Raw genomic sequence first — 24,316 nt, forward strand, 5'->3', positions numbered from 1 at the left:
CTGTCTCAGAGTGGGGTTGTTGTGTTTGGTGGGTGGGGGGGGGGGGGGGGGAGGGAGGGTCAGTGGACCTAAAATTAAGATTTCTCTGGCCTCGACAGCTCTAGATTTTCTGATCTGAATCTTGCTGCCCACAGGTCCCTGAAGCCAAGGCGTGTAGATGCCCTGGCACAGGCCTGGTAGACGTTTAAGCTCTAAGGTGGGGCTACTGCCATTGGCTATGTTCAGGAAGGTGTGGGTGCTTGGGGCTGCCAGGGTGGCCCTCAGATCTATGGAGAAATGGAGAACCTTGTCAGGGAGCAAGAAATACTGCCACGGAGGGTGGTGGGCACCCAGAGGAACCAGCTTGAGGTCCAGAATGGGGGCGGCCCAGCTAGATTGGGGGCAGTAGGGGCTTTGGGAAGGGTGCGGAGGTTGGTTCTGGGATCTCACCAGGGCCTGTTCTTGCTTCGCTTTCCTAATCAGAGACTTGACCCACACCTGAAAGTGGCCAGATAGGTCAAAGGCCCACAGCGAGAATGTGAGCTGCGGGGCTGCCAGACCCCAGAACAGAGGACAGGAGAGCGGTGCTATAGGATGTGCGCTGGGAACAGAGTTGGGGCGGGACACATACCATATTGAGCAGCTTTGGCAGCTGCTTTGGCGGCTGCAGCTGCTGGGGTTCCAGCTCCTGGAGAGGTAAAGAGAAAGCGTTAGGGAGGGGCTCCCTGCACCCGTCCTCACTCTCCCCCAACCCCCACAGCTCCAGGGATGCCTCCAGAAAACCAGTGCTATGCTCTGTGCTGCCTCCTTACACTGGAGCCAGAGAAGGAAGGGTTCCAGGCCTGCTGTGAGGATGGCCCGCTAGCTGCCCTGGACATGCCCCTTCCCTGCAAGCAGCTTGGGGACTGTGACAGTCTAGCTCATTCTATGGTGGTGGGAGCCTGAAGCGGTGGCTGGCCAAGGCCTAGACCGTCTCCAAATCTCTGTTAAAGGATTTGTGCAGCTTTCTGCTAAAGGCGATGCTAATTTTTAAAACTATTGGAGGAAATGTCTCATTTTGGAGGGAAACTCAAAGGGGGAATTTCCCCCCAGAAAGAAGGAAAATGGAAATCTGGTGGGCAAAAAAACCAAGGGAGGTTGTAACTTAATCTCATTGTAACTCTTAATTTCTTCCCTTTGGCCTCTGATTGGTGGAGGAGAAAGAGTGCAGGGGAACCAAAGGGTGACATAGGCCCTTCCCCTAATCAGGGACAGAAAGGACCCTAACGTAAGCGAGGCCACCCAGCCCTGACAGGGCGGAGCTCCAGCACCCAGCCGGCTGACATCCCCGAGGGAGGGACTTGCCAGGTTGTTCAGCAGACTGGAATCCCGTAAAAGGTCTTCCCTCCACACTAGGGGGCATTGCTTTTCCTCCTCCCCATCTCTGGGCTCAGTCTTGCCATCTATAAAATGGTGCCTTTGACCTGGGTCCACTCCAGGGGCCCTTCCACGACGCAAACCAAACCCATCTCTGGGTTGGGAACACAGCTCACCTGGCACCCCTCCGATGCCCGGCACCCCTCCGATGCCCGGCACCCCTCCGATGCCCGGCACACCTGGTACAATGCCTCTGGCACCTGGCACCAGCCCGCCCAGACCTCCTGCTCCTCCAGCACCTAGAGTAGTGAAGAGCATCAGCGCTGCCCCGCGAAGCTCCCCTCCTTGAGGGAGCAGAGGGTGAATGTGGGGTGGGGAACAGAATGGCTGCGGTGAGCACCTTCAACTCGCTGGTTTGGGGTGGGGTGATAAGCTGGGCACCAGGAACCCTAAGGATTGGGCAATTGAAAAGGGCAGGCAAGTTCAGCGTGGCTTGGGAAGATGGGGTCAGGGGCTCCTGATCTTGGCCCAGGCCATTTCAGCCCTGGAGGCCTGAGCGTGAGCTTGTTTTGTCCTCATGCTGGAGAACTGCTCTGAGCTCAGAGCCTGGGCCCCAGGGCAGAGCAGGGCTGGGGTCCAGGCTCTGAGAGGAGGGGACATGCTGCCCAGGAGGGAAGGACACTGCCCTGGGCATGGGGGCAGGTAGGGCCAGGGCACTTACCATACTTAGCTGCCTTGGCGGCTGCGGCTGCCTGGGCTGCAGCTATGGCGGAATGAGAAAGAGAGAGAGAGACCCTCAGAAACCTGGCTGGATCTCAGTGGGGCTGTGCTGACTGCTCTCCTACCCTGACAGGCGCTGCAGGCCCTCCCTGCACACTCCCCAATGCCTCCCTGAGCACGTACAGCCCAATCAACACTCCCCCACCACCTCAAGCTCTACAGAAGAGAAGCCCCCATGCCTCCGCCCTGTTTTCCCAGGTGGAACTAGGGCTCACGGGAAATGCCAGCTCCAGGGACACCTCCGACTCCAGCTCCAAGACCACCGACTCCAGCTCCAAGACCACCGACTCCAGCTCCAAGACCGCCGTAGCCCGGAAAGCCCCCAGCACCAACTCCCACTCCGGCTCTGCCCCCTGCAGAGAGAGGAGAATGGATAGAAAAAGAGATCAGTGAGAGAGGCTGGGAGGGCCCTGGGGGTGCTAGTGGACTAGGAGAGTAGGAGCAAGCCCCCCCTCAAGTCTGGTCTTGAAGGACAGGAAACCAGAGAATGCCTGGGCCCCCAGCAGCCTTTTCCAGGAAACCTTTATTGAAACCCTCCCCCAGCAGTTCTGCAGCCCCTCTCTTCTCTGATTGGGATCGGGCCCTGTTGGTTATGGAGAGAGGGTGGGCAGGTCCCATTTCCCCAGCCAGACTTGGCTCCTGTGAGGGGGGTCCTGGCTTGGGTGGGGAGGGGCAGGGACACTGTCCCCACTGCCATACTACAACTCTCCTATCACTCAGCCTCATGGCCTCATCCTGGGGCCCAACAGGTCCAGCTCAGCCAGTGACCTGCTGTGTAACCCGGGGCAAGTCATCCCCTTTCTCTGGCCAGAACAGGGAGGGGCAGAGCTATCAACACACTCACCATATTTGGCTGCTTTGGCGGCTGCTTTAGCAGCTGCAGCTGGTGACACAGCCCCTGGAGAGACCAAGGGGACACAGATGATCAGGAGAGAATGGAAGAAAGATGGTCAATATATATCCTACCATCCACCCATCTGTCCAGTCTATCTTCTTTCTCTCTATCAAGCCAACCCAATGGATGTTTAGTTATCTGTCTACCCAGTCACATCTCCATTTAGTTCTCTGTGTACTTAACCACTCATTCACCCACCCACTTACCTACCCACATGTCTGTCCATTTGCCTATCTATCCTTAGACTTCAATACAACCACTTGTCTCTCTGTCCATCCATGAACCCATCTGACCATCCATTTATTCACTCATCTACCCATTCATCTATTCATATATCTAACCATCCATTTTGCATTTGCCTCTCACCCACGCATCTATTCGTCTGCTCATCCAACTATGTGCTCATCCACCATCCATCCATCCACCCACCCATCCATTTATCAGTTTATTCACTTATTTAGTCCCTCGTCTACTCTTCCATCTGTCTTTCCATCTACCCATTTATCCCTTCATCCACCATTTTACGCATGTATCTATTCATTCATCCTTTTTTTCTGTCCATTCATCCTCTTATCCTTCAACCTCTACTTATCCACATGGCCATTCACCCACATACCCAGCTGTCCATCTGCCCATCCATCCACCCATCCATCCACCCACCCATCTATTCACCACTTACTGAGCATCTATCTATTCACCTAAGGACTGGGGACATAGAGATGAAAAAGGCATGGTTCCTCCCCTCAGGAGCACACTGGCAATGAGAAGGTGAGTGGGAGAAGATGATGCTGGAGGTTGTTATAGCCCAAGGGAGAGAAGATGAGTCATGGTCAAGGTATGGGAGAAGAGGATAGATAAGTGAAGTGTTAGGGAGAATCCAAAAGTCTTGGCAATAGTGTCAGTATTTCTCTCTTACAACACACACACATACACACACACATACAGCCCAGCTCACTTGGTCCACCCACAATACCTGGGACTCCAACACCTGGGATCCCAACACCTGGGACTCCTCCAACACCTGGGATTCCAACACCTGGGACTCCTCCAACACCTGGGATCCCAACACCTGGGACTCCAACACCTGGGATTCCCCCAACACCAGGGACTCCAACACCAGGGACTCCAACTCCTGGGCCACCAGGTACCAAGCCTCCAGCAGCTCCTGTGGAAGGAAAGAATTATTCTGGCCTAAACCCTGTGGGAACCTTAAAGGGCCTATAAGGGCATGGTTCTGGGGAGTTGTGGGGGCGGCAGGTCCTGAGTCCAGGATCCCAGGTGGGCTGACATTGCCTTTGGAGTTCTAAGGGTTTGGGTCTGTGAGTGGGAAGAACATGGTCTATGTCTAAAGCAAATTCAGAGCATACCACTAGCACCCAGGCAGGTGGTGCAGTAGCTATGGGTTGGCCTTGGGAGTAGGGTGGGAGGAGCCAGATGCTCCACAGGGGTCCCCCATTGCTGGGCCAATCAGTGAAGAACAACAGACAGGGCCAGGCAGAGTGGTCAGACAGGCATGTTTGGGGATGTGGAAGGGAGGTGTCCACAGGTGGACAAAGGCCAAGTCCATTCAGTCTTAGAGAACTGAGGTCTCCAAGGCCTAGTAGAGGCCTGGGCTGGCTCCAAGGGCCTGAGGGCAGGCCAGAGTCCCACGTCTTCCTCCCCTGAGGGCACTCACCATATTTAGCTGCCTTTGCAGCCGCCTTCGCAGCAGCCCCGACCCCTGGAAAGACAGCCACAGAGGGTGAGGCCTTTCCCCGTGGCCTTCTCCAGGACACCCCACCCCCTGCTGGAACAGACACTACCTCCAACGCCTCCAATCCCAGGAAAAGAACTCCGGCTCCTCCAGCACCTGCGGGGATGGGGACAGTGCAGATGTAGCTCCCAGGGCCCCTCCTGAGGCTGGGAAGGAAGGCCACTTGGATGCTGGCGTTTTAACTAGCACAGTCTCCTCTGGGAACGAGGCCCAGGCATCTCTGGCGGGGCCTGCTTGAGAAGGCCCCCACCCCCCTGTTCATTGACTCACCCCCAAAGTGTCCATTTCAACACGCTCATTAAGGGACTTGTATGTTTTCAGGCAAATCCCATTCTAATCACTGCCACATACTGAGAAACCACAAGCGGCCACTCCCTGGGCCAGAGGGGCCCCTGTAGGAATGTTCAAGGCTTCCTCTCCTTGTGTTCCAAAGGCTCCGCCAAGTTTATAATCCAAGCGCCTGGCTGCCTGGCTCTGGCAGGCCCTCGCTGTCCCAATCTCCTGCTCCCACATTCCACCCTCAGGGGCCTGGAGGGACAGCCTATGGGGCCTCCTGGGGTCGGCCTCCAGCTCAATGCTGCCCTCCACATTTTCGCCCCCTTGGTTGGTCCCACCATGGCTGCAGGAAGGGCTCCCCTGGCACTGGAGATGAAGGTGAGGACTTTAGCCCCAATGATCTGACTCTGAACTGAGACTACCTGGGACAGGGGGACAGAGGCCCATGCTGCTCACAGCATGGGCACAGGGAAGGGCGTACCATGTCTGCCAGCCAAGGGATCATGAGCTTGAGGAGCCAGTTAAAATTTTTAGAGTGCACACTACATTGATACTAAACTGTTACATTTTTAAAATGCTCATTCTAACCACCATAGTACCCATCCCCTCTGCACGGGCTCCTTCTTCCTGCTTTAACCACATGGCAAACTCCACCTATATTTTAAGGCCTCAATCAAATGTCATTTTCTCTGAGAAGGGTTCCTGATTTTCTTCCCCCAGTAGACATAATATCTCCCTCTTCTTCAGTCCCACAACCGTGCCTCCAGCCTCCAGCAGAGCTCTTATCTGTCCCTGGTCTCTAGAATGAATGGATAGAGGGAGGGAGCAGGGGAGGGGTAATTAGATGTGTGAGTGGATGGATGGATGGTGGATGGATCAAAGAATGGAGGGAGGGAGGAATGAATGGATGGAGGAATGAAGGGATGGATGGAGGAATGAAGGGATGGATGGATGGATGGATGATGGAGAGAGGGATGGAGGGAAGAATAGATGAATGGATGGAAGGAAGGAGGAATAGGTGGGGTCAAAAAAGTTGGACAAAGGCGGGTGGGCTGCCTTGGTTAGTTATCTGTGAGGCAGGCTCTGAGTGATAACAGGATGGAGAGGTTGTGAGGCTGGGGGCTAGCAGCTAGGGACTTCAGAGGTACTCACCATACTTTGCTGCTTTAGCTGCTGCTGCTGCAGCCTGGGGACCAACCCCTGGGGGAGGGGAAGGGGAGAGACTGAAAACTGTGGCCCTGCATCTCCAGAGGCCTCCACTCCAGCCCTAGGAGAGCCATCTGTTCACATATGGGTGTAGGTGGGGGCATCACAGCCACCAGAGGCTATAGCGCTGTCCCACCCAGGATCCTTCTTCCGGCTCAGACGGGGATCTGAGTGCAGGGTGGGCTGGCCTGTTTTCTGGACAGATCATGGCCCGCCCCAGAGCCCTGGAGCCAGGGTGATCAGAACCCCTTTGGCTGGCCCCTTACCTGTCCCTGTTGGGTACCCAGTCTTGGCCCCGGCGCCAGCCGCTCCTCCAGGCCCATACCCTGTAAAACAGAGAGGCTCACTGGGCATCCGTTCAGCTCTCACTGCAGCTGCCCGCCCTACCCTATGCATTCAGGGGCTGCGCTGCCCAGAGTCTCCACCATGTCACCCCCAGTCAGAGTTAAAACAAGTTCAAATATGTGTGGGGGATGGTTACTCCCACTGTACAGATGAAAACACAGGCTCAGGGAAGAAGCCGGTTCTCGCAAGTGTGAGGGCCAGGCTTGAGAACCAAGCTGTCTGAGTCCAAGTTCCATGTTCCTTCCTGAGGGAATTCCCTTTCCAAGACCCCTCCCACCTCCAGCGGGTGCTCTCCTAGCCCTGGGTTGGGGCTGCAGCTCTCTTGCTAGAACCCTGCATCTGGAAAGAGCCAGAAGCCCACTGGTCTGGGAGGGCCTTACTCACCATAGGGCAGTTTCCCCGTGCTGTAGGGCAGTCCGTAGCCACCTGAGGGGTGGGGAGGTAGGCTCAGGTGTTGCCCCAAAGTAGCCCCATGGCTCGCTGGGCTCCCCCTACCTTGGTGGACAGATCTATTCCTACAGCTGCTGAGGCCTGAGACCCTCCCCAGGGTCACGAGCAGCCCACGGTTGCTCTCAGGAGAGCAGAGGCCCTGGGTGGAAGAGGGAGGGGGGCACCCCCCCAGGTCCCTAGAGTCTGAGTAGCTTCCTTACTCCCTTCCCCAATAAGAAACAGCTCATTGTGTGATGTCCGAGGGCTCTTTCCAGTGAACAGTGTTTCTTACCATCAACACCGATGGTTTCCTATCAGGGCTCTGTGCCTGTGTGTGCATGTGAGTGAGGCCAACACCTGCAGGGTGGCTTCCCCATGCTTTTCTTTGCTGGCGACCAGAAGTGGGGTTCGGTACATAGGCTTCCTGACACCCCCCACAAGAGACAATGGTAACCAAAAATGTGCCCCCACAGATGGCTCCTCAGCTGTGAGACTTGGTGAGAGGTGCCTCTTGACTCCTCCTTCTGGCTTACCTGGCAGCTTGGGTGCCTTGATCGGGTACCCCAGTGGGACTCCAGGCTGCTGACCCCCAAAGGGTCCAACTCCTGCGAGAAAAAAGGAGAACAAAATCAGGCCTTAGCAACCTGAGCCAGCATCTCCGCTAGCCCCCAGCCTTGCTCCCCACTTTCTGCTCAGATAGAGGGAGCCTCGCTGCACCCAGAAACCATCCTGCCCTGAGGGCGTTCCTGCTGCTGTCACTGATCAGCTGAGCCCTTCCCGTGATGGGCCATGGCCTACAGAAAGCTGCAGAACTCTCCCCCAGTTGGGCCCTGCAGCCCTTGCAGCATTTGGCACAGACTGGTAGGTTTTCTGGACTCAGTGAGCTGCCACACACAAGGGGTTGGGACTGGGAAGCAGAACTGTGATTGATGCCACTTTGTTTGGAGCCAGTCCAAGGCCTGGAGCAATGGGCATGAGGGGCATTGGACAAGCCTGATGGGATTCTGAATGCCCCGCCCCGCCCACGGTGAGTGCCTTTGCCTGGCTGGCCACCCTGCTGGCCTGCCCACCCACCAGGGATTCTCGCCTTGCCTCACCTGGGATTCCAGCAAAAGCTCCCCCTCCACCTGCAATGACAAGGAGCCATCACTGTAGTCCCTTCACTGTGGGCGCAGGGCCCCGAGGCACCAATGGCTGGTGTAAGGCAGCACAGAGGGCTGGGGAGTGGCCAATTCTGCCCCGATTTCCAGGTTGATGCTGCCTCACACACACTTGGGATTTCTGAGAGGTGTTCTGTCCATCTCGGCCACCAGAACCAAGGTTGGAGCACAAGGGGTGCCCACCCAGAGGGCCCTGAGCCCAGGGTCCCCAGCCTCCCTCCTACTCCCCTCCGTAGGGGCCTGAGGGTAGATACAGGTTCCCACCATGGGCCCTCAGCCCCACTCCTCCTCCCCTCCATAGGGGCCTGAGGATAGATACAGGTTCCCACCATGAGTCCCCATCCCCACTCCTCCTCCCCTCCATAGGGGCCTGAGGATAGATACAGGTTCCCACCATGAGTCCCCATCCCCACTCCTCCTCCCCTCCATAGGGGCCTGAGGGTAGATACAGGTTCCCACCATGGGCCCTCAGCCCCACTCCTCCTCCCCTCCATAGGGGCCTGAGGGTAGATACAGGTTCCCACCATGGGCCCTCAGCCCCACTCCTCCTCCCCTCGATAGGGGGCTGAGGGTAGATACAGGTTCCCACCATGGGTCCCCAGCCCACTGGTCACATACCTGGGGCCTTGGGCTTGACTCCTGTTCCAGTGGGAACCCCAGGGAGCACCCCCACACCTGGGAACCGAGCTCCTGTGAGAGCAAAGGGGGTCTGGCAGTGAGGGTGGGAAGGCAGGCCTAGAAGGCCCAACCTGGCTCCCACACCACCCTTGGGGCAGGAAGTTGCCCTCCTTCTGCACTGACCGTCAGTGACGACACAGCTCATGTGGGATGGGGGCAGTTTGATGGTGGCTTCTCTTCCCTGTCTGACTCGGGAGATCTGACTTTAATCCCATTTCCTAGCTATATGACCTTGTGCCTCAGCTGGCCTTGTCTCTGAGCTGAGGCCACCCTGCCCACCCTTACCAGAGAAGGCAGACAGTAAAAACTGGCAGGAAGTGAGAAGCCTGTGCCCACAACCGAGCACACAGCCCTCTGCTGTGGCCGGGAGCTCCGCACTTGCCAGTGCCTGGCCCTCCCACCTCTCCTGTCTCCCCTGGGACTGGGCCACCTGGGACAGAGGGAGGGACACAGTCAGCAAATCTCCCAGAGCAGCCCCAGTCTGGGCTTTTAGGGGAATTCAGGAGGTCACATGTCGGGTGGGGTGGCCAGGCCTGGAGGGAGAGGAGGGTGAGAGGGCAGCTCTGAGGGTCTCCTACTGGGCAGATGCTCTGGGCGGGCTCCCTGGTGACTCATGGCTTTTGGGAATCAGCTGGCTGCACCGGGGACTTGGTATGTCCTCAGGGGCCCACCTTGGGCTGCGACAATGATCTGGGTCAGGGCCTGGGGCCGGAGCTGGGTAGGATGAGGGGAAGCTGACTGGCCTTCATGGGAAATGATGACAGAGGCCCTGTGTCCCTTAGCCTGAGCTTTGATGCTCTGGTGGCCTCAGCTTACAGGGAGTTGAGGGGCCACCAGGAGATGGTCTCCAGGCTATAGGGAGGGTCTCCTTCTTCTCTGTGATTTTACCTGTGCCTGGGAGCACTCCACCTGGGTATACACCTGGTAGACCCACACCTGTGGCCAAAAGAAGGAGGAGCCGTGAGCAGCACCCCAGCATCCAGGAACCCCTCCCTGGCCTTCCCTCCACAGCTCCAGGCCTCACAAACCAGCCACCCCAGTGCCTGGCAAGGACAGCCAGGGACATGTGTTGTGGCCACGGCCTTCCTCCCCTGAGCTTCAGGAGTCATCTGCGAACCCTTCTGTGCATGGATTTATCTTGTCTTCTGGAGCCTGTTTACATGGCCGGCCCAGCCCACCTCTGGGCTAACAGCTTCCAGATGTTCCTTCCCTGCTGCGTGGACTCAGGCAGGCTTTTGTTTAACCTGAAGTCACTTCCTCAAGGGCTCGGTGCAGAGGAATGAGCACCAGATGGGGAGTCAAGGCTCCTCTGGCCACCCTGGCTCTGCTGTGACCACCACGGGCCCTCTGCACTGACACCCATGCTGAGCCTCAGTGTCCCCATCTGTCCCCTGGATGTCTGCCACAGGCCTGTCTCTGAGATCTCTGAAATCCTGGAAGAAGGGCCCAGAAGGTGGGCTGGAGTCCCTCTCCCCATTTTGAACAGGGCCCCACACTTTGGGCCGATCGCTCTTCCCTGCCCCGCTGCAGCCAGGCCCCACCTGTCCCACCCAGTACAGGGGTGAGGGCCTCAGCCCCTCCCTGAACCTGCTGTCCAGCCCCAGGGACTCCACACTGACCCGGCACTTTCCCAGGCTTCACTCCAGCTCCGACTCCCACTCCGGAAGGCACCACTGCACCTGGCATGGAAGGGACCGTGTCAGAGCTGGTGTCACCAGGCCTTCAGCCTTCCCCAGGGCCACGCAGGGTTAGCCACCATACCTGTAGACACTCCTAAGCCACCGAGTCCACCGACACCACCAAGTCCACCGACACCAAGCCCGCCGACGCCAAGCCCGCCGACACCAGCAGCACCGCCAAGCCCAGCACCTACAGAGCCAGGAGTGGGAGAGGCGAGGAGTCAGGCAAGGAGCAGTGGGAGGTGGGAGGGACCTGGTGCATGTGGAGAGCCCAGAGATGATATCTGATCATGCCACCACCTCCCTTGGAGACTGGTTGCCTCTCTGAGCCAGAAGATTAGAGATGAGGATCCCGCCTGCCTCCCAGGAAATGTTCTTTGCAAAGTGGAGAGCCCACGGAGGCGAGAGGGTCTGTAGGATGGCATGTCCCAAATTGTCACACTCACCAGCTTTGGCTGCAGCTTTATAGGCTGCAGAAGCGCTAACCCCAGGCGGTAGAACCCCCGGGAAGGCGCCCCCAGGAAAGGCGCCGAGCCCTGTGGAGGGGAGGACAGAGTGAGGTCCTGAGCCCAACCAGTGCTGCCCAGGAGGCGCGTTGAGGTGGCTCTCCTATTCTCTGCAGGACTTCCACACCAAGCAGCGGCCTCTGTCCCCAGGACCAGGATCAGTGTTGGAGAGCAACACGTGCCAGATGGTTCTACTCAGCCTGACAAAGCTGCAGGCTCTCTTGGGATCAAACTTCCACACCCCCTCCTCCAGGAAGTCTTCCTGACACCCTGCCGAATTGCGCAACTCCTCTGGGCTCCACTGGCCCCTGCAGCCTCTTGGCACTACATCATACTAGCACTCAGGACGCAGCGGTTACTTCCTTGTGTCCTGGGCAGCTGCTTAGGGCAAGTGGTCTCAGCATCACCCTCACACCAGCGCCCAGGGCTGGCCTGGCCCGGCCCACCTACCAGGCAGATACCCTGGGCTTGGCTCTGGCACCAAATGGGCGTCTTGCTTGGGTGTCAATACTAACCTGCCCCTCCTGGGAGCCCTCCAGCACCTGTAGGGAGAAGGAGACAGAGCCAGTGAGGAGACGAGAGACTGGTGTGTGGGCATCATTCCTGGATCCTGGGTGGGAAGGGTCTCATGATGGGCAGGCAGGAACCAGGCAGGGCTGTGGTCAGTGTGTAGCCACTCAGACCCCAAGCTGGACTCGAGCCTTTGGTGCTCAGGGGCCGATCTTGATAAGACAGCAGCTACCGTTTAGTGACCAGCTACTATGTGCCATGTAGATGTAACTGTATTAGCCACACACCCCCCCCCCCCCATAATGCACCTAGGCCAGGCCTTGCTTCCCCTAAAAGGCCTGCCAACAAATGGAAGACTGAGCAGGGCTTTCTCTGAGGGTGGAAGCTGAGTAGAATCTGTCAGCAAGACCTGACCCAGGCCAGGCCCTGCCCAGCTCCCACATTAGCCCCCAACCCAGACCTCTCTTCTACTTCCTTGCAGGTGTCTCCTGGCTCAGCCCATTCCCTCTCCCTTGTATCTGGAGACCCTCCAGTTCCCAGCATCTGTCTATGTGTCCATCCAGGCTGCCTGCAGTCCAGGAGCCTCCTCGATTTCAGACGGATGCTAAAATGTTTATGAGAAGTCAAATGGTCCCTCTGGCTCTCTCCTTCTCACATCTGGGCCCAATCGCTCCTTCTCCCCCTCCAGGAGACATTCCAGGCTTTGGCCAGGACGGATGGGCAATCAGGTTGGAGTTCACAAGCGTGCCGGCTTTGTTTCCAATTACGTGAGAACCTCTCCTGCAAGCACCAGTCTGGCTGCCTGGCTGCCAGGGTCCTGAGCCCAGGGAAGCCCTCTCTGGGGACTGACCCCAAACATGGGGGACTGCCAAGCCTGGGGAGTCTACCTGGCTTTCTCTGGGTGTGGTCTCCCTCCCCCCACTTATTTCCTACTTGTGTGAGTTGGCCCCACCTGCAGCTCAGCCAGCCCCTCTGTAAGATGGGTGTCTATCTCTGGCTGGTCTCCCTCCCAGGCATGCCTGGTGTGGGTCAGGCCTGGGCTGGGGGCAGGGAGTTCACTTCCCAGCACTGTGGGCCTTGCCCCTCCCCAGCTCTGACTGGGGCTTCTTTCAAGCCAGGCCTGTTTCCTGAGCTCCAACAGGGCTGGGACCTTTCCTGAGCACAGAGGGGCTGGACGAGAAGATGGGAACTGAACAGGAAGTGACAAGAGGCTGGGACAGGTGGGGGTGGGAGCGGGCAACCTCTCTGGAGTCATCTGTCCTTTCCCAGCCTCCTCCCTAGGTGCCTGGTCCCCAGGCCGCCCTCCAGCATGACCAGCCCCTCTCCTGTTTGCCCTCCTTCCTTTGGACTCACCTGGTCCAAATCCCCCAAGGAGTCCAGCCCCTGGAAAGGAGGAAAGGAGGGGTGAGGTGCTGGCCACAGCAGGGAGCCCAGGGGCCTGGCCAGCCCAACCCCCTCGCATCCTGGAATCAGAGAGCTCTGGATTCAAATGCTGCTACTCCTGCCGACTCCATGTGTGTGGGAGCGAGTCTCTTCACCTCTCTGAGACTCAGTTTCCCCACCTAGAAATGGTCATTGTGTCCCTGCCCTTCCTGGGACCAGTAAGATCATGAGCAGAAAGCACCTAGTGTGTGCAATATGCCAGGGTGTCCAGTGGGTGTGGCCCATTCCTTCCAGTCCTCTCGTGTGGGTGGCTGGCCTCCAGCTGGTGCTCAGAGTGTGGGTGTTGCTGGCTCCCAGCTGCCTGGTCCCCCACTGAGAGCCCAGGCAGGGCCAGCGCGCTGAGGCCCACATGGAGCAGCTGCCAGGCCACCCACCCTCCACTTGCCAAGGGATTAATTGTTCCTAAGCATGACACACACTGCCCATGCCCCGTTCCATCTTGCCTGGGCAGGCCCGGACACCCCCCTGAGCCGGATGGAAGTGAGGAGCTGCTGAGGGAAGGAGGGGGGCTGTTGCTTTGTTTGGACTTTGGTAGCTGAGTCCTGATGACCTCAGGGAGGTTGTGGGATCCAGCACCTTTTCATCAGGAAGAGACACCCTGACTTTTTGGGGGTCTACTCCTTCATCCTGCCCTGAGAGCACTTTCGGAAGTCTAAACTAGATCATTAATAAAAGCTTCACTTTAGCGGCCACAGTTATGGGGCTCTCTGCAGTTTTCTCAGTCTTCCCTCCTAGGTCTCATCACAATCTGCCATGTGTCCCCAGTGAGATCAGCCAATCCCCTCTCTAGCTTTGCAGTCACAACCTCCACAATTTGGTTCTTCTCGGCTAAGCACAGACCTGTTTCCACGTCTTGGCTTATCTAGTCCTTCTCGACATTCTTTCTGCCATCAGAGACCCTGTGAAGGTCCCTCCCAGGAGGCAGGAGGCAGGTTCTGGCAGGATAAGCAGTGAGTTCCAAGGGCTCCAGCCTCATCGACCCCCAAATCCCAGGAACCCCTTCCCCTGGCTTCCTGTCCTTCTGCCTCCCCCTGGCCCGGCCCAACCCTGGTGTTTCACAACCCAGATGGGCTGGCAGGGAGGGGGGAATCTGGGTCTTGCAGATTCATCTGCAATTGGATCATCCAGCAGCGGGTTTCGTAAGAGCTGCTGGACACCCAAACTGTCCTGGAGCCTCGGCTTCAGAGCCAGGGAGACACAGAGCAGTGGGGGCGGGGGGTGGGGGCAAGGCCCCATGTGAAGTATCTCACGCCAGTGGGGTCACACATCTGGACAGAGACACCACTTCCTCCACCTGCTCCTTGTCCACCAGTGCTTCCTGGAGGGACACGCCCTCCCTCTTTCCTGGGGGTGTGTTCTTTGGAACTGGTGGTGGACCCTGGTGTCAGATTCGGCAGGGCCAGGACAGTCTGTCCAGTGGTGGGCAAACTCATTAGTCAACAGAGCCAAATATCAACAGTACAACGATTGAAATTTCTTTTGAGAGCCAAGTTTTTTAAACTTAAACTATATAGGTAGGTTCATTGTTATTAACTTAATTAGGGTACTCCTAAGGCTTAGGAAGAGCCACACTCAAGGGGCCAAAGAGCCGCATGTGGCTCGCGAGCTGCAGTTTGCCGATCACTGGTTTAGTCACATCTCCTTCCTGGAATACTCTACGGTCTGGACAGCCAGAAGGGGCCTGGGATCAAGGAGGATGCTCATCTGGGGCCAGAGTCAGGGTCCAACCTGGGGTTTAGTTTCGGGCTTGGTCTGGACTCAAGGTTCAGCCTGGCACCAGGAAAAGGGCTCAGATTGTCATCAAGAGTCAGGGACATGGAGTTAGAGAGGCCTGGGGTTAGGGAGGGCTTGGTCTGAGTCAAGGGACCATCAGGTGGGGTCTGGAGCCTACCCTCTGTGTCTGAGTCCCAGAGTGACATTCCCAGCATGGTGCCTCTGGAACATCAAGCCCTCCGTTTGTCCTGAGCACCAGGGCTGCCTCTGAGGCCATGTGCATAGGGGACAGGGCAGCTGGGCACAGAGGCCCTTGTAGAATAGATGCTGGACACTCCTCGCACAAGCTGCTGCCAGCTTCCTGTCCCCGGACTCCGGCCCCAGCCTGCACATACCGGGGGATGGTACTGCCCACCACTTCCTTCCTGCCTCTTGCCCTTGCTAGGTAGGCTCTCCCCTCCCCTGCCCCCTGGCCCACGCTCAGCGCCCTGCCACCTCAGGTCTTACCTGGCTTGGGCGGTTTGCCTCCAGGCCCCAGCCCTGCAGAGGGAAGAGATGGCAGTGAATGAGGAGCACCCCTGTCTTAGACCCTCAGGGCAAAGCAAGAGCACTGTGGGGTCTTACTCTCCAAGTCCTAAAGGGGCTGTCAGGAGCAGCCCTCCCTTCGGACAGGGAGCTGCTGGGAGCCCAGGGGATAGACGTCCGGTGGGAAGCCCAGCTCCAGCCCTGATTTGTGGTGTTTACTCTCAGACTCAGTTTCTCAGAGCCTCTGAGGGAACAAGGACACCTGCTCAGCCAGCATTTCAGGGGTGTGCGGAGGATCAAAAGAAAGCGGGAGAAGGCCTGGGGGAGGGGCTTGGAGGCCAATGGGTTCCAGTTCTCAGACAAGGCTCTCCCCAAGAGGCACTTGGTCTATAAAACAAGGGACCCTTGATGCTTGGACTTTCTGGGGCTCTGAGGTTTAAGGACCTGTGTGGGCTAGAGTGACACTTAGACCCCATCAGTGAGGAAATAGATTTGGTTTCTGCACTCACCTCCTCCTCCCAGGCCTCCGATACCAGTCCCTAGGGGGGTGGGGGGATGGGGGGTGGGAGATGGGAGAGAGAAACATCAGTGCCCCTGTCAGATCAGTGCCCCTGCCAGAAAGCCACCCATCAACCCACGGTCAAATCCGTCGCTGCCTAGCTACATCACCTCAGGCAAGCCTTAACTTTTGCGAACCTCCATTTCCTCATTTGTCTCATAGGGCCAATAGCCCTGTGCTAGTTTGTGCCTGAGAGTGTGCTGGTAGCTGCCCTCACTTCCATGTCAGTTCTGAACACTCCAATGCTTCTTAAGTATTAAAAATATGACTTTGATCTTTCAATCTACTTTAAAGCATTATGCTTTTTTCTAAATGGCATTGCTCCAACATTTTCCCCATTTTTTAAAATATATTTTATTGAGTTTTTTACAGAGAGGAAGGGAGAGGGATAGAGAGTTAGAAATATCGATGCGAGAGAGAAACATCGATCAGCTGCCTCCTGCACACCTCCTACTGGGGATGTGCCCGCAAGCAAGGTACAGGCCCTTGACCGGAATCGAGCCTGGGACCCTTCAGTCCACAGGCCAACACTCTATCCACTGAGCCAAACCTGTTAGGGCTCCCCATTTTCTTTTGGTGGAGGGGCCTCCCTGTCTCCACCTACACATGGTCGTTGCTTTTATGTTGTTGTTACTTGAAAAACATGTCACCATATTGCACAACAGATAACATAATCATACTTTTTAGTAACTGGGTAATATTTCCGAGTTTACTTAATCACACCCTCCAGTCAGGTGGGTTTCTTGCTTTACAGTTTTGCAAACACCACACCTATGAACCTCATTGAAGATCCTTCTTTTCCTCTTCAATTATTTCCTCTAAGTGGATTTCCAAAGTGGGGTTAATGGTTGGAAGACTGTGAATGGCAGGAGTGCGTGAAAGCACTCACTTTCCTATAACCTCAAAAGCATTGTTTCATCTTTCAGAAGGTTTATGCTCTTACTAGTGGTAAGACAGTGTCATGCAAACTGCTTTTCTAAGTAGCAGTGACTTCTGGGTCTTCTGTAGTAGGCATGACAATGTTCTTCCCTTCCGCAATGTGCATCTCTCACGGATGTACTCACAAGCTTCCTCTCCTGGGTAGGGGGAAGTTTCATGTACATTACCTGGGAAAAAGCCTCCTCCGGGAAGTCCTCCAGGAAGTCCTCCGGGAAGTCCTCCAGGAATAGCTCCTGGGACCCCTGGAAGGAAGTAGGTAGAATCTTCTATTAGCCAGAGCTAATAAAAACATGGTAACAATGTGATGATGATGATGATGAGAATGATGATGTTGTTGGAAATCTGCAAAGCCATTTTTGTTTTTGAAGCATTTTTTTTTTCCCCATTTATGCTCTGTGAAGTGGGAAGGGCTAGGATTATTATTTACATCTTAACAGATGTGAAATCAGGCTCAACGAAGTTGAGGGATGTGCCTGGGGTCACACAGCTGGAAAGAGATGGAGCCTGGATTAAAACTCAGGCAATTCCTCTCCCTGGAGAGGGCCTGGCATGAGGCTGGGTCTGAGCGCCTTTCAATGGACAGCCAACTGTCTCCAGCCCTGAGCAGCATGGGCCGGGGCCAGGGTTGTGGCCGAGCTGTAAGTAAGCGGTAAGGAAATGCGGCCGCTGCCAGTAAAAATGCAGCCATTCCCACACTGATAGGACTGCGTGAGGTCAGCGTCCTCAGCCACTGGGCAACAGTGGATGGGTGGGGTTCTGGCTGTCTGACACAGGGCTGTCTTAGGAGGCGCCGGGCCCCAGAGGGGGACACCATGAATGAGCAAAGTGAATAGTTTCCTAAGGAAAAGCGAGTTCACTGGCCAGGCCAGGGGCTGTCTGCCCAGCCAAGATCACGAGTTCAGTCCCCACCGCCGGGCGAAGGGCTCACTGGGGAACGCTGTGGTGCTGGGCCCAGACCCATGCCTGGTCATGGCAACAGATGATCCTGGTGCAGACCAGGCCCTAACTCCACCACCACAGAATGGCCCCAACCCTGATAAGCCACCTTGCCAATACCTCATTCCCAGCACCACCCCACTGGTGGGAGACAGTGTCGGTCAGTTCTGCAGTATGACCAGAGGCCTCATGGACAGACATCTGGCCTCGTGGCCTGGTGATGCTGCACAGCTGGGTCTGTTGGCCCCAGGGCCCTGTCAGCCTCAGCCCCAGCCCGGCAGGGTAAGGGATGCCAAGCTGTCACAGCCACTCCGTGCCAAAGTCCTGGCGCCATCCCCCTCCCCCAGGGCCTGCAGTCCCCCAGGAACTGCAATCCAGGCCTAGAGCGTGCGAGCAATCTGGTCAAAGCCTCAGGGGCTCAAAGTGGTGGCCTGAGGAGGGTGGGCCGGCTGGGAATGAGTGCTTTGGCCCTGTCATGTGTTGCCAAGCACGCACATGGCCTGTCTTGAGCCTTTGATGCCGTCCCTGGCTCTGGTCTCCGGCTCTGAGCACTGTTTCTGATGTGCCCTACCCCGGTGCGCCCCAGGCCCTTCTCTGCCTCGGCCTCTCTCCCTCCTGTCCAGCTCCAGAGCGATGGCAGGAGCAGGGCCGGGGATGGAGGGAACAAGGGGTTCAGGATGGACCCATCTGCCTCTACTCCTGGCTATGCCACATCTGTGTGACCTTGGGCAAGTCACTTAACCCCTCTGAGCCTCAGCTTCCTTTTCAGCCAGGTGGGGCTGATAACTGCTGCCTCACAAAGTGGTTGCAACTTGTCAGCGGGTTCAGTAAGAGCGCCGTCCTGCCTGGACCTGGCACACGGTAACGGCTCAAACAAAAGATGGTGACCCCTCGTCTCCACTTCGCTGCGCAGCACACGGCTTGGGGTCGGGTAAACAGGATGTGTCCAATAACTGATGTGTGAATTAGGTGGAGGGGAGGCAAGGATGCTGCCTGTGGCTCTGGATTCATCCTGTTCTATCCCCAACCAACCTGGGGGTCTCCCACCTTGGGCCTGGCTGACCCCCCTACTTCCTCTCTTGGGGTTCTGCTCTCCCACACCCGCTTGTGACCAAGCCCCTCCCGGGCCTGCCAGCTCCTCCTCTGCTTCCTCTCTCCCCAGCGCCTCCCCATCTCCTCTTCCCACTCCCCACCCCCATGATTCAAATCCCAACAGCACGTGCCAAACTCCGTGCCTGAACCATCACAGCCTGGGGAGCTGTGGATTCTGATCCCCACTTTGCCCTGAGGAAATGGAGAAGACTTAGTGAGTGTAAAGGGTGCCCTGCCCTACCTTCTCTCTTCAAGTGCAGGAGAGGTGAGACTATAAGACAGGAGGGCCTTCAAAAAGGCAGTCACCCTTCCTGCCAGAAATGCCGTCTCCCCTCCCCAAGTCCTACCCTTCCACCAAGACTGAGCTCAGAGTCTCCCTCCTGCCTTCTCTCAGCCTTTGACTCTCATTGCTGAGCTGGCCAGCAGCACGCTTGTCTTATTTTATGTGGGTTTGGCTTGTTTCACCAGCCAGTCCAGGGTGAACTCGTCTCTTGCATCTTAGAATCATGATCCTAGACTGTCAGGGATCATCACGGTCTTCGGGCCTGGGCTGAAGTTCCTTCTGCAAGCATCCCCTGGTGCTCCTGCTTGCACGCCTCCAGTGACAGGAACATCACCACCTCTGATGCTGTCAGCTCTACCTGCAGAGAGATCTTCCTCCTATCAAGATAGACTCTGCCCAGCTATCTCTCTAATTCTGCCTCCCACAGCCCTATAGACCGAGGCTCACCTGTCATCCCAGGATAGCTCCCCACACACTGACCTTTCTTTAAAGGTCTAACTCAAATGTCACTTCTGCTGTGAAGCCTTCCTCGGTTTCCTGGGTCTCCTCCAGGCACCCCCCACCTTCGTCCCATCTGCTTTCTGCACCATTGCACTCTGCTCCCCACTAGACAAACCATGGCATGAAGAGCAGGAGGGAAGTTAAAGCTTATAACTGTGCACGAATTACAAGGGCTGAGCAGCTCAAGTTGGCAGATTCTGAATAAGAAGATACATCGTTTTAAAAATTCACATTTCCACAGCCCTCTCTCTTCCTTGATACATTCTTGGCAGTTGTTTCATTGCCGGAGCCGCCCACCAGCCCTAGGAGATAGTGGGGCAGGGAGGTTTCTCCCCATTTTACAGCCAGGGAGACCAAGAGCCAGTGAAATTGAGTGCCTGGCCTGGGACCTACAGCTGAACCCAGCCGCACGCGGGGCCTTCTGTCTGGGCCCTGGGCTCCAAGTTCCAAGATCTGGGAGAAGGTTGTTAGGGAGCAAGCAGTGAGCCCGTGGTCCTCATAGGGGCTTTGCCAAGCCCGAGTCCAGAGGGCCGACCTGGGGAGCAGATAAGACCACACGAAGCTGTTTGTTGTTGGCACGGAGAAGGGCTGCCAAGGGCTTTTCAAAAACCATCTGTCCTCCAGTGGGTGACTCGATCCCTCGCTGGGCACGTCTGCCCTCCTGCCTCGGCCTTAGTGGACACAGAGAGCAGGATTAACCCCTGAGCCAGAGCTCCTGGGCCCTGGAGCCTCACTAAAGTCACCCTTGACAAAGCCTCCATGTCAAGGTCCCTCCACAGACCAAACAAAGCAGGAATTCTTGGGTGGGACCTCCACATCAGAATTGCTCCTAGTTCCCCGGGTAACTCCAATGTGCGGCCAGGGTTGAAAACCCCTCCCGCGCCCCCCACCCCCCGAAAAAAAGGAAAATCCTCTTCCAGATTGTCCCCAGTCCTGGAATCAGAAAAAAAGTGATAATATTTCTGGGGGATGGGGAGATGCCTGATTTCTTTTTCTTTTCTCCCCACTCCCCTCTCGCTTTAAATAGTATTGGGGGTCTAGGACAGCTGGACCTCAAAGTTGCTTTTGACCCATCCTAACTGGGTCTAGACAATCCTTCCCATTACACAGCCATCCTGGGGAGCCTCTCTTTCTTGCCTCCACTGACAACGTGGTTCTTTGGATCTGGGGAACTCGTGGGGTGACACTGTCTTGGGGTGGGGGGAAGCTGGGCTCCCCCAGCGTAGCCAGAGTGCGATGGCTGTGTGTGTGCATGTGTGCGTGTGCGTGTGTGTGTGTGTGTGTGTGTGTGTGTCCAGAGCCCCTATTGCTTGACCTCTCTAGCTTTTGGTAGGCTCTGGCACAAGCCCCTGAATACCTCATCAATTCACACAGCCCTTATTTGGACCCAGCCCTCCACCACCTGGGACAGGGCTGTGATGTATGTGTGCAAGGAAAGAACAAGGCTGGGACGAGGAGAAGGTGCCTGCTGCCCGAGGGTGTGCCCACCCTAGAGGGCTCAGTCCCAGGCCCGATCTTCCCCAAGTGTTGCCTGGCCCCCGGCCCCCGCCCCCTCATCCTTTGGCCCGGGGCAGAGAGCTGGCTGGTACTAAAGCCCCTGGGACTGCCTCAGCCTGTCTGAACCTCAAGTTCCCCAATCGTAAAGTGAAGACAGTAATTGGTAACCCTCGGGGTTAAGGTGATCCTGTGGGGATTAACTGCCTCACTCTAGGCGGGAGCTCTGGGAAGGCAGGCAGGTGTTCAGGGGCCACACCTTGGAGAGGGGAGGCCCAGACAGGTCCAGAGCTGCTGATCTCAGGCAGCTGGGTGGCAGGTCCTCTGGGCTGTCTCACTCCCCCCACCTGATGGTGCGCACGTCCCATAGCCCCGTTCAGGTCCGGGAGCCGGTGACCTCTGTGCAGGAAGCGCCTATTCCCAGCAGTGCTGGTCCAGAAAGTCAATCTCACGGAAACAGCTGCCGCTCCTCCCCGGTCCCCCACTCCAGCCCTCCTGCCTGGCCCTGCTCCACCCTGTGCACCTCCCGTGCTGGTCCCCACTAAAGGTCTGGTTCTCATGGCAAGGAGGACTCGCACAGGAACCTTACCCCACCCAGCACACCCTACCAAATGCCTTGTGAACCTTCACTTCCCTTTTCCCAGAGCCAGGAGCACCAAGGCGGGTCATTCCCAGGGTGTGTAGCAGCCCCACAGGGGTACCCTTGGGACCTGTGCAGGACACACCCTAGATGGTCCAGGACTGCCCTGAGGTCTACTCCAGCCTCTGCCATGGCCACACTCCCTCTGCCAGGAGATGAACACTTTACTCAGCTTCCCTGTCCTCCTTGTGTCACACACACACACACACACACACACACACACACACACACATGCGCACACACACACACACACACACACACACACACGCACATGCGTACACACATGCACACACACACACTCTCACATGCACACCTAGATACCAGATCTCCCATGTGTATAAGCCTGTCAGGTGGCAGACCTTTGCATATGCCAACAGGTACTTTCACATACCCTACAACCTTCCTCCCCCCAAACACACACACACACACACACACACACACACACACACACACACACCTGTCCAAGGATGAACTTGCAAACAGACATTTATCCCGGAAACCTTCTCCACTATTTGATGAGATATTTGGCATACACACCCATGCCCACCTGTGCAAGAGCATGCAACACACTCATTCATGTATGCATGTGTACGCACATGCACACGCACACACATACTTCACACAAGCACACACACTCAGAAGTCCCAGTCCTTCTCACCAGGGACAGACCACAGGAGCAGTTTTCCAACCACAACTCCATAATCAACTAACCCTGACCTTCCTCAGAGGGGTCCCTGCCTTCCCAGGGGACAAGGAACCTGCTGAAGCCACACCGGTCACTTTGGCTGCTCTCTAGTTCAGGTCCCCTACCCGCAGGGCATGTGTGCCACTGGGCTGGGTCCGCAGGTGTGCAAACTGCAGGTGCCTCAGACCCACTGGGAACGGTCCTTCCCCAGCATGCGTCCAACACCCCACTGGGAGAGCACGAGGGACGGAGCAGGGGGCCCTCCCTCCACCCAGGGCAGCAGCCCGGACACTCTGGGGACCCTCCCAAATCGTGGGGTATCTATGTGACAGGTTCCCCGCAGCATGGGCTGGGTCCTGGGAAGGGCAGCTCCAAGGATCCAGTGACTGCCGGGCTCCTGCGGGGAACCCTGGAGGATGCTGGGGGTGAAGGGCACCCTCTCATCTATTAGCCCAGACACCTGGCTGGGAGGATGGAGGGCTGCGGGCGGCTCCGGGAACAGGGTGAGGCCTACCTCCAGGCTGCGAGGGGTGGATGATGGACAGCAGGAGCAGGAGGACTCCAGGCCACAGGGCTGTAGCTGTCGGACCCGCCATCTCAGGGAGAAATGCCCAGCCTGCTCTCCGCGCCTCGTTTTATCCCCAAAGCGTAATTGCTGCCTCCTCGGCTGCGAGGGAAGAAGGGAGGGAGAGAGGGCGGGCAGGAGGGCCTGAGCAGGGGGAGGCCTGGGGGAGGGGGCCGCAGGGAGGGGGGCAATTACGAAAGGCCGGCTCACAATCCTCCCAGGCTGGGTCTGAGTGGACTGGACTGTGGGCTTTTTTCCTTAAAACACATAGTCGCTCACGCGTGCGCATACACACACACACACACACACACACACACACAGTTTTCCCCATCTCTCTCCCGCTTTCCCTCTGTGGCTGTTCTCTCACTGCTGGCCCCGTTCCCGCCAGAAAGTGTGAGGGGGGCCTCTGCCAGGACAGCCCTCGGGAGAGGAAGCAGGAGGGAGGGCCCTGCAGCCCGGCCAAAAATCCAGTCCTAGCCAAGTCCTGAGTGGCCAGGCCCCCGCCCCTCCGGCTGGGCCCCGGGCCCAGTGTGGGGACACAGGCCAGCTGTCCCGCGCCTCTGCCCCCACCCTGGCCCTCCAGACTTCCCCAACACCCCCAGACCTGGCCACAGACAGGCCCTGCTTAAATCTGGGGAAGTGGGGTTTTGGGCCGGTCTGGGGGCTGGGCCAGGGCCAGTGTCTACAGAGGTTGAGGTTGCTGCAGGCAGAATGGCCTGGAAGGTAAAATCGTGTTGTCACTGTCCCCTGAGGCACCTGGGAGCGGGAAGGGGGACCCTGACTCACTACACAGCTCCATTCTGCAGGGGCTAAGGTCACAACCTCCTGCCTGGAGCTGGGGGATGGGGGGAGTGGGGAGTTGGCAGGTCTTTGATCCATGTCTGCAGAGGATCCATGTCTGCAGAGGCTGCACTGGTGAAATGGCCTGGGAGTTAAGACCATGTTGGTATTGTTTCTTGGGGCATCTGGGGGACATGTGGGAGACCCTGGCACACCACAGGGGTCCCAGTTACATGGATCAAGGTCACAGTCCCACACGTAGGCTTGTGCAGGTCCAAGTGTCTGGCAAAGGTCAGTCTGGACCCTGCCGGTGCCCTGTGGGTGCACAGGTGTTTAGGGAGCCCACCAAGACTGATAGGTGGCCTAGCCCCCCTTTATCACTTGGCCCCCACCTGTCCCAACACTAAGCACTGGAGCCCCCAGACCAGACACAGGAGCTTTGGCTGCTGGTTCTCTCCCAGCCCCAGAACACCCAGGACTGACATTCCTCGGGTGGCCAGGAGGGGGCGACCCTGCGCTGAAACAGCTGGGACCAGCATTTCCAGCAGGACTGGGACTGTTCCTGCCTAACTGGGCAGGATGAGGACCCGGGGGGTTGGGGGGCCGGGG

At 57.2% G+C, this 24,316-nt stretch overlaps 1 protein-coding gene across 8 annotated transcripts in view; it reads right to left on the bottom strand.

The window, feature by feature from the left end:
- ELN (elastin) overlaps positions 1-23,057 on the bottom strand; it is a 32,094-nt gene extending 9,037 nt beyond the window's left edge. For 3 of the 8 annotated variants that reach the window (XM_015570262.1, XM_015570259.1, XM_015570254.1), the window contains exons 1-23: positions 22,877-23,057; positions 16,899-16,973; positions 15,743-15,772; positions 15,216-15,248; positions 12,906-12,935; positions 11,558-11,584; positions 10,983-11,072; positions 10,619-10,726; positions 10,477-10,536; positions 9,746-9,793; positions 8,798-8,869; positions 8,117-8,146; positions 7,553-7,624; positions 6,975-7,016; positions 6,512-6,571; positions 6,192-6,239; positions 4,686-4,859; positions 3,984-4,175; positions 2,960-3,013; positions 2,331-2,468; positions 2,057-2,098; positions 1,512-1,634; positions 611-667 (exon numbers count right to left, since the gene is read on the bottom strand). In XM_015570262.1, coding sequence (XP_015425748.1) covers positions 611-667; positions 1,512-1,634; positions 2,057-2,098; positions 2,331-2,468; positions 2,960-3,013; positions 3,984-4,175; positions 4,686-4,859; positions 6,192-6,239; positions 6,512-6,571; positions 6,975-7,016; positions 7,553-7,624; positions 8,117-8,146; positions 8,798-8,869; positions 9,746-9,793; positions 10,477-10,536; positions 10,619-10,726; positions 10,983-11,072; positions 11,558-11,584; positions 12,906-12,935; positions 15,216-15,248; positions 15,743-15,772; positions 16,899-16,973; positions 22,877-22,958 — 1,687 coding nt within the window. In that variant the 5' untranslated portion in view covers positions 22,959-23,057. The remainder of the gene's footprint in view (positions 1-610; positions 668-1,511; positions 1,635-2,056; positions 2,099-2,330; positions 2,469-2,959; positions 3,014-3,983; positions 4,176-4,685; positions 4,860-6,191; positions 6,240-6,511; positions 6,572-6,974; positions 7,017-7,552; positions 7,625-8,116; positions 8,147-8,797; positions 8,870-9,745; positions 9,794-10,476; positions 10,537-10,618; positions 10,727-10,982; positions 11,073-11,557; positions 11,585-12,905; positions 12,936-15,215; positions 15,249-15,742; positions 15,773-16,898; positions 16,974-22,876) is intronic. The other 5 variants (XM_015570261.1, XM_015570255.1, XM_015570257.1 and 2 more) reach the window with 5 other exon arrangements.
- Positions 23,058-24,316: the final 1,259 nt, after the last annotated feature.

This window comes from Myotis davidii, unplaced genomic scaffold (genome assembly GCF_000327345.1).
Source record: "Myotis davidii unplaced genomic scaffold, ASM32734v1 scaffold726, whole genome shotgun sequence".
Taxonomy (NCBI): Eukaryota; Metazoa; Chordata; class Mammalia; order Chiroptera; family Vespertilionidae; genus Myotis; species Myotis davidii.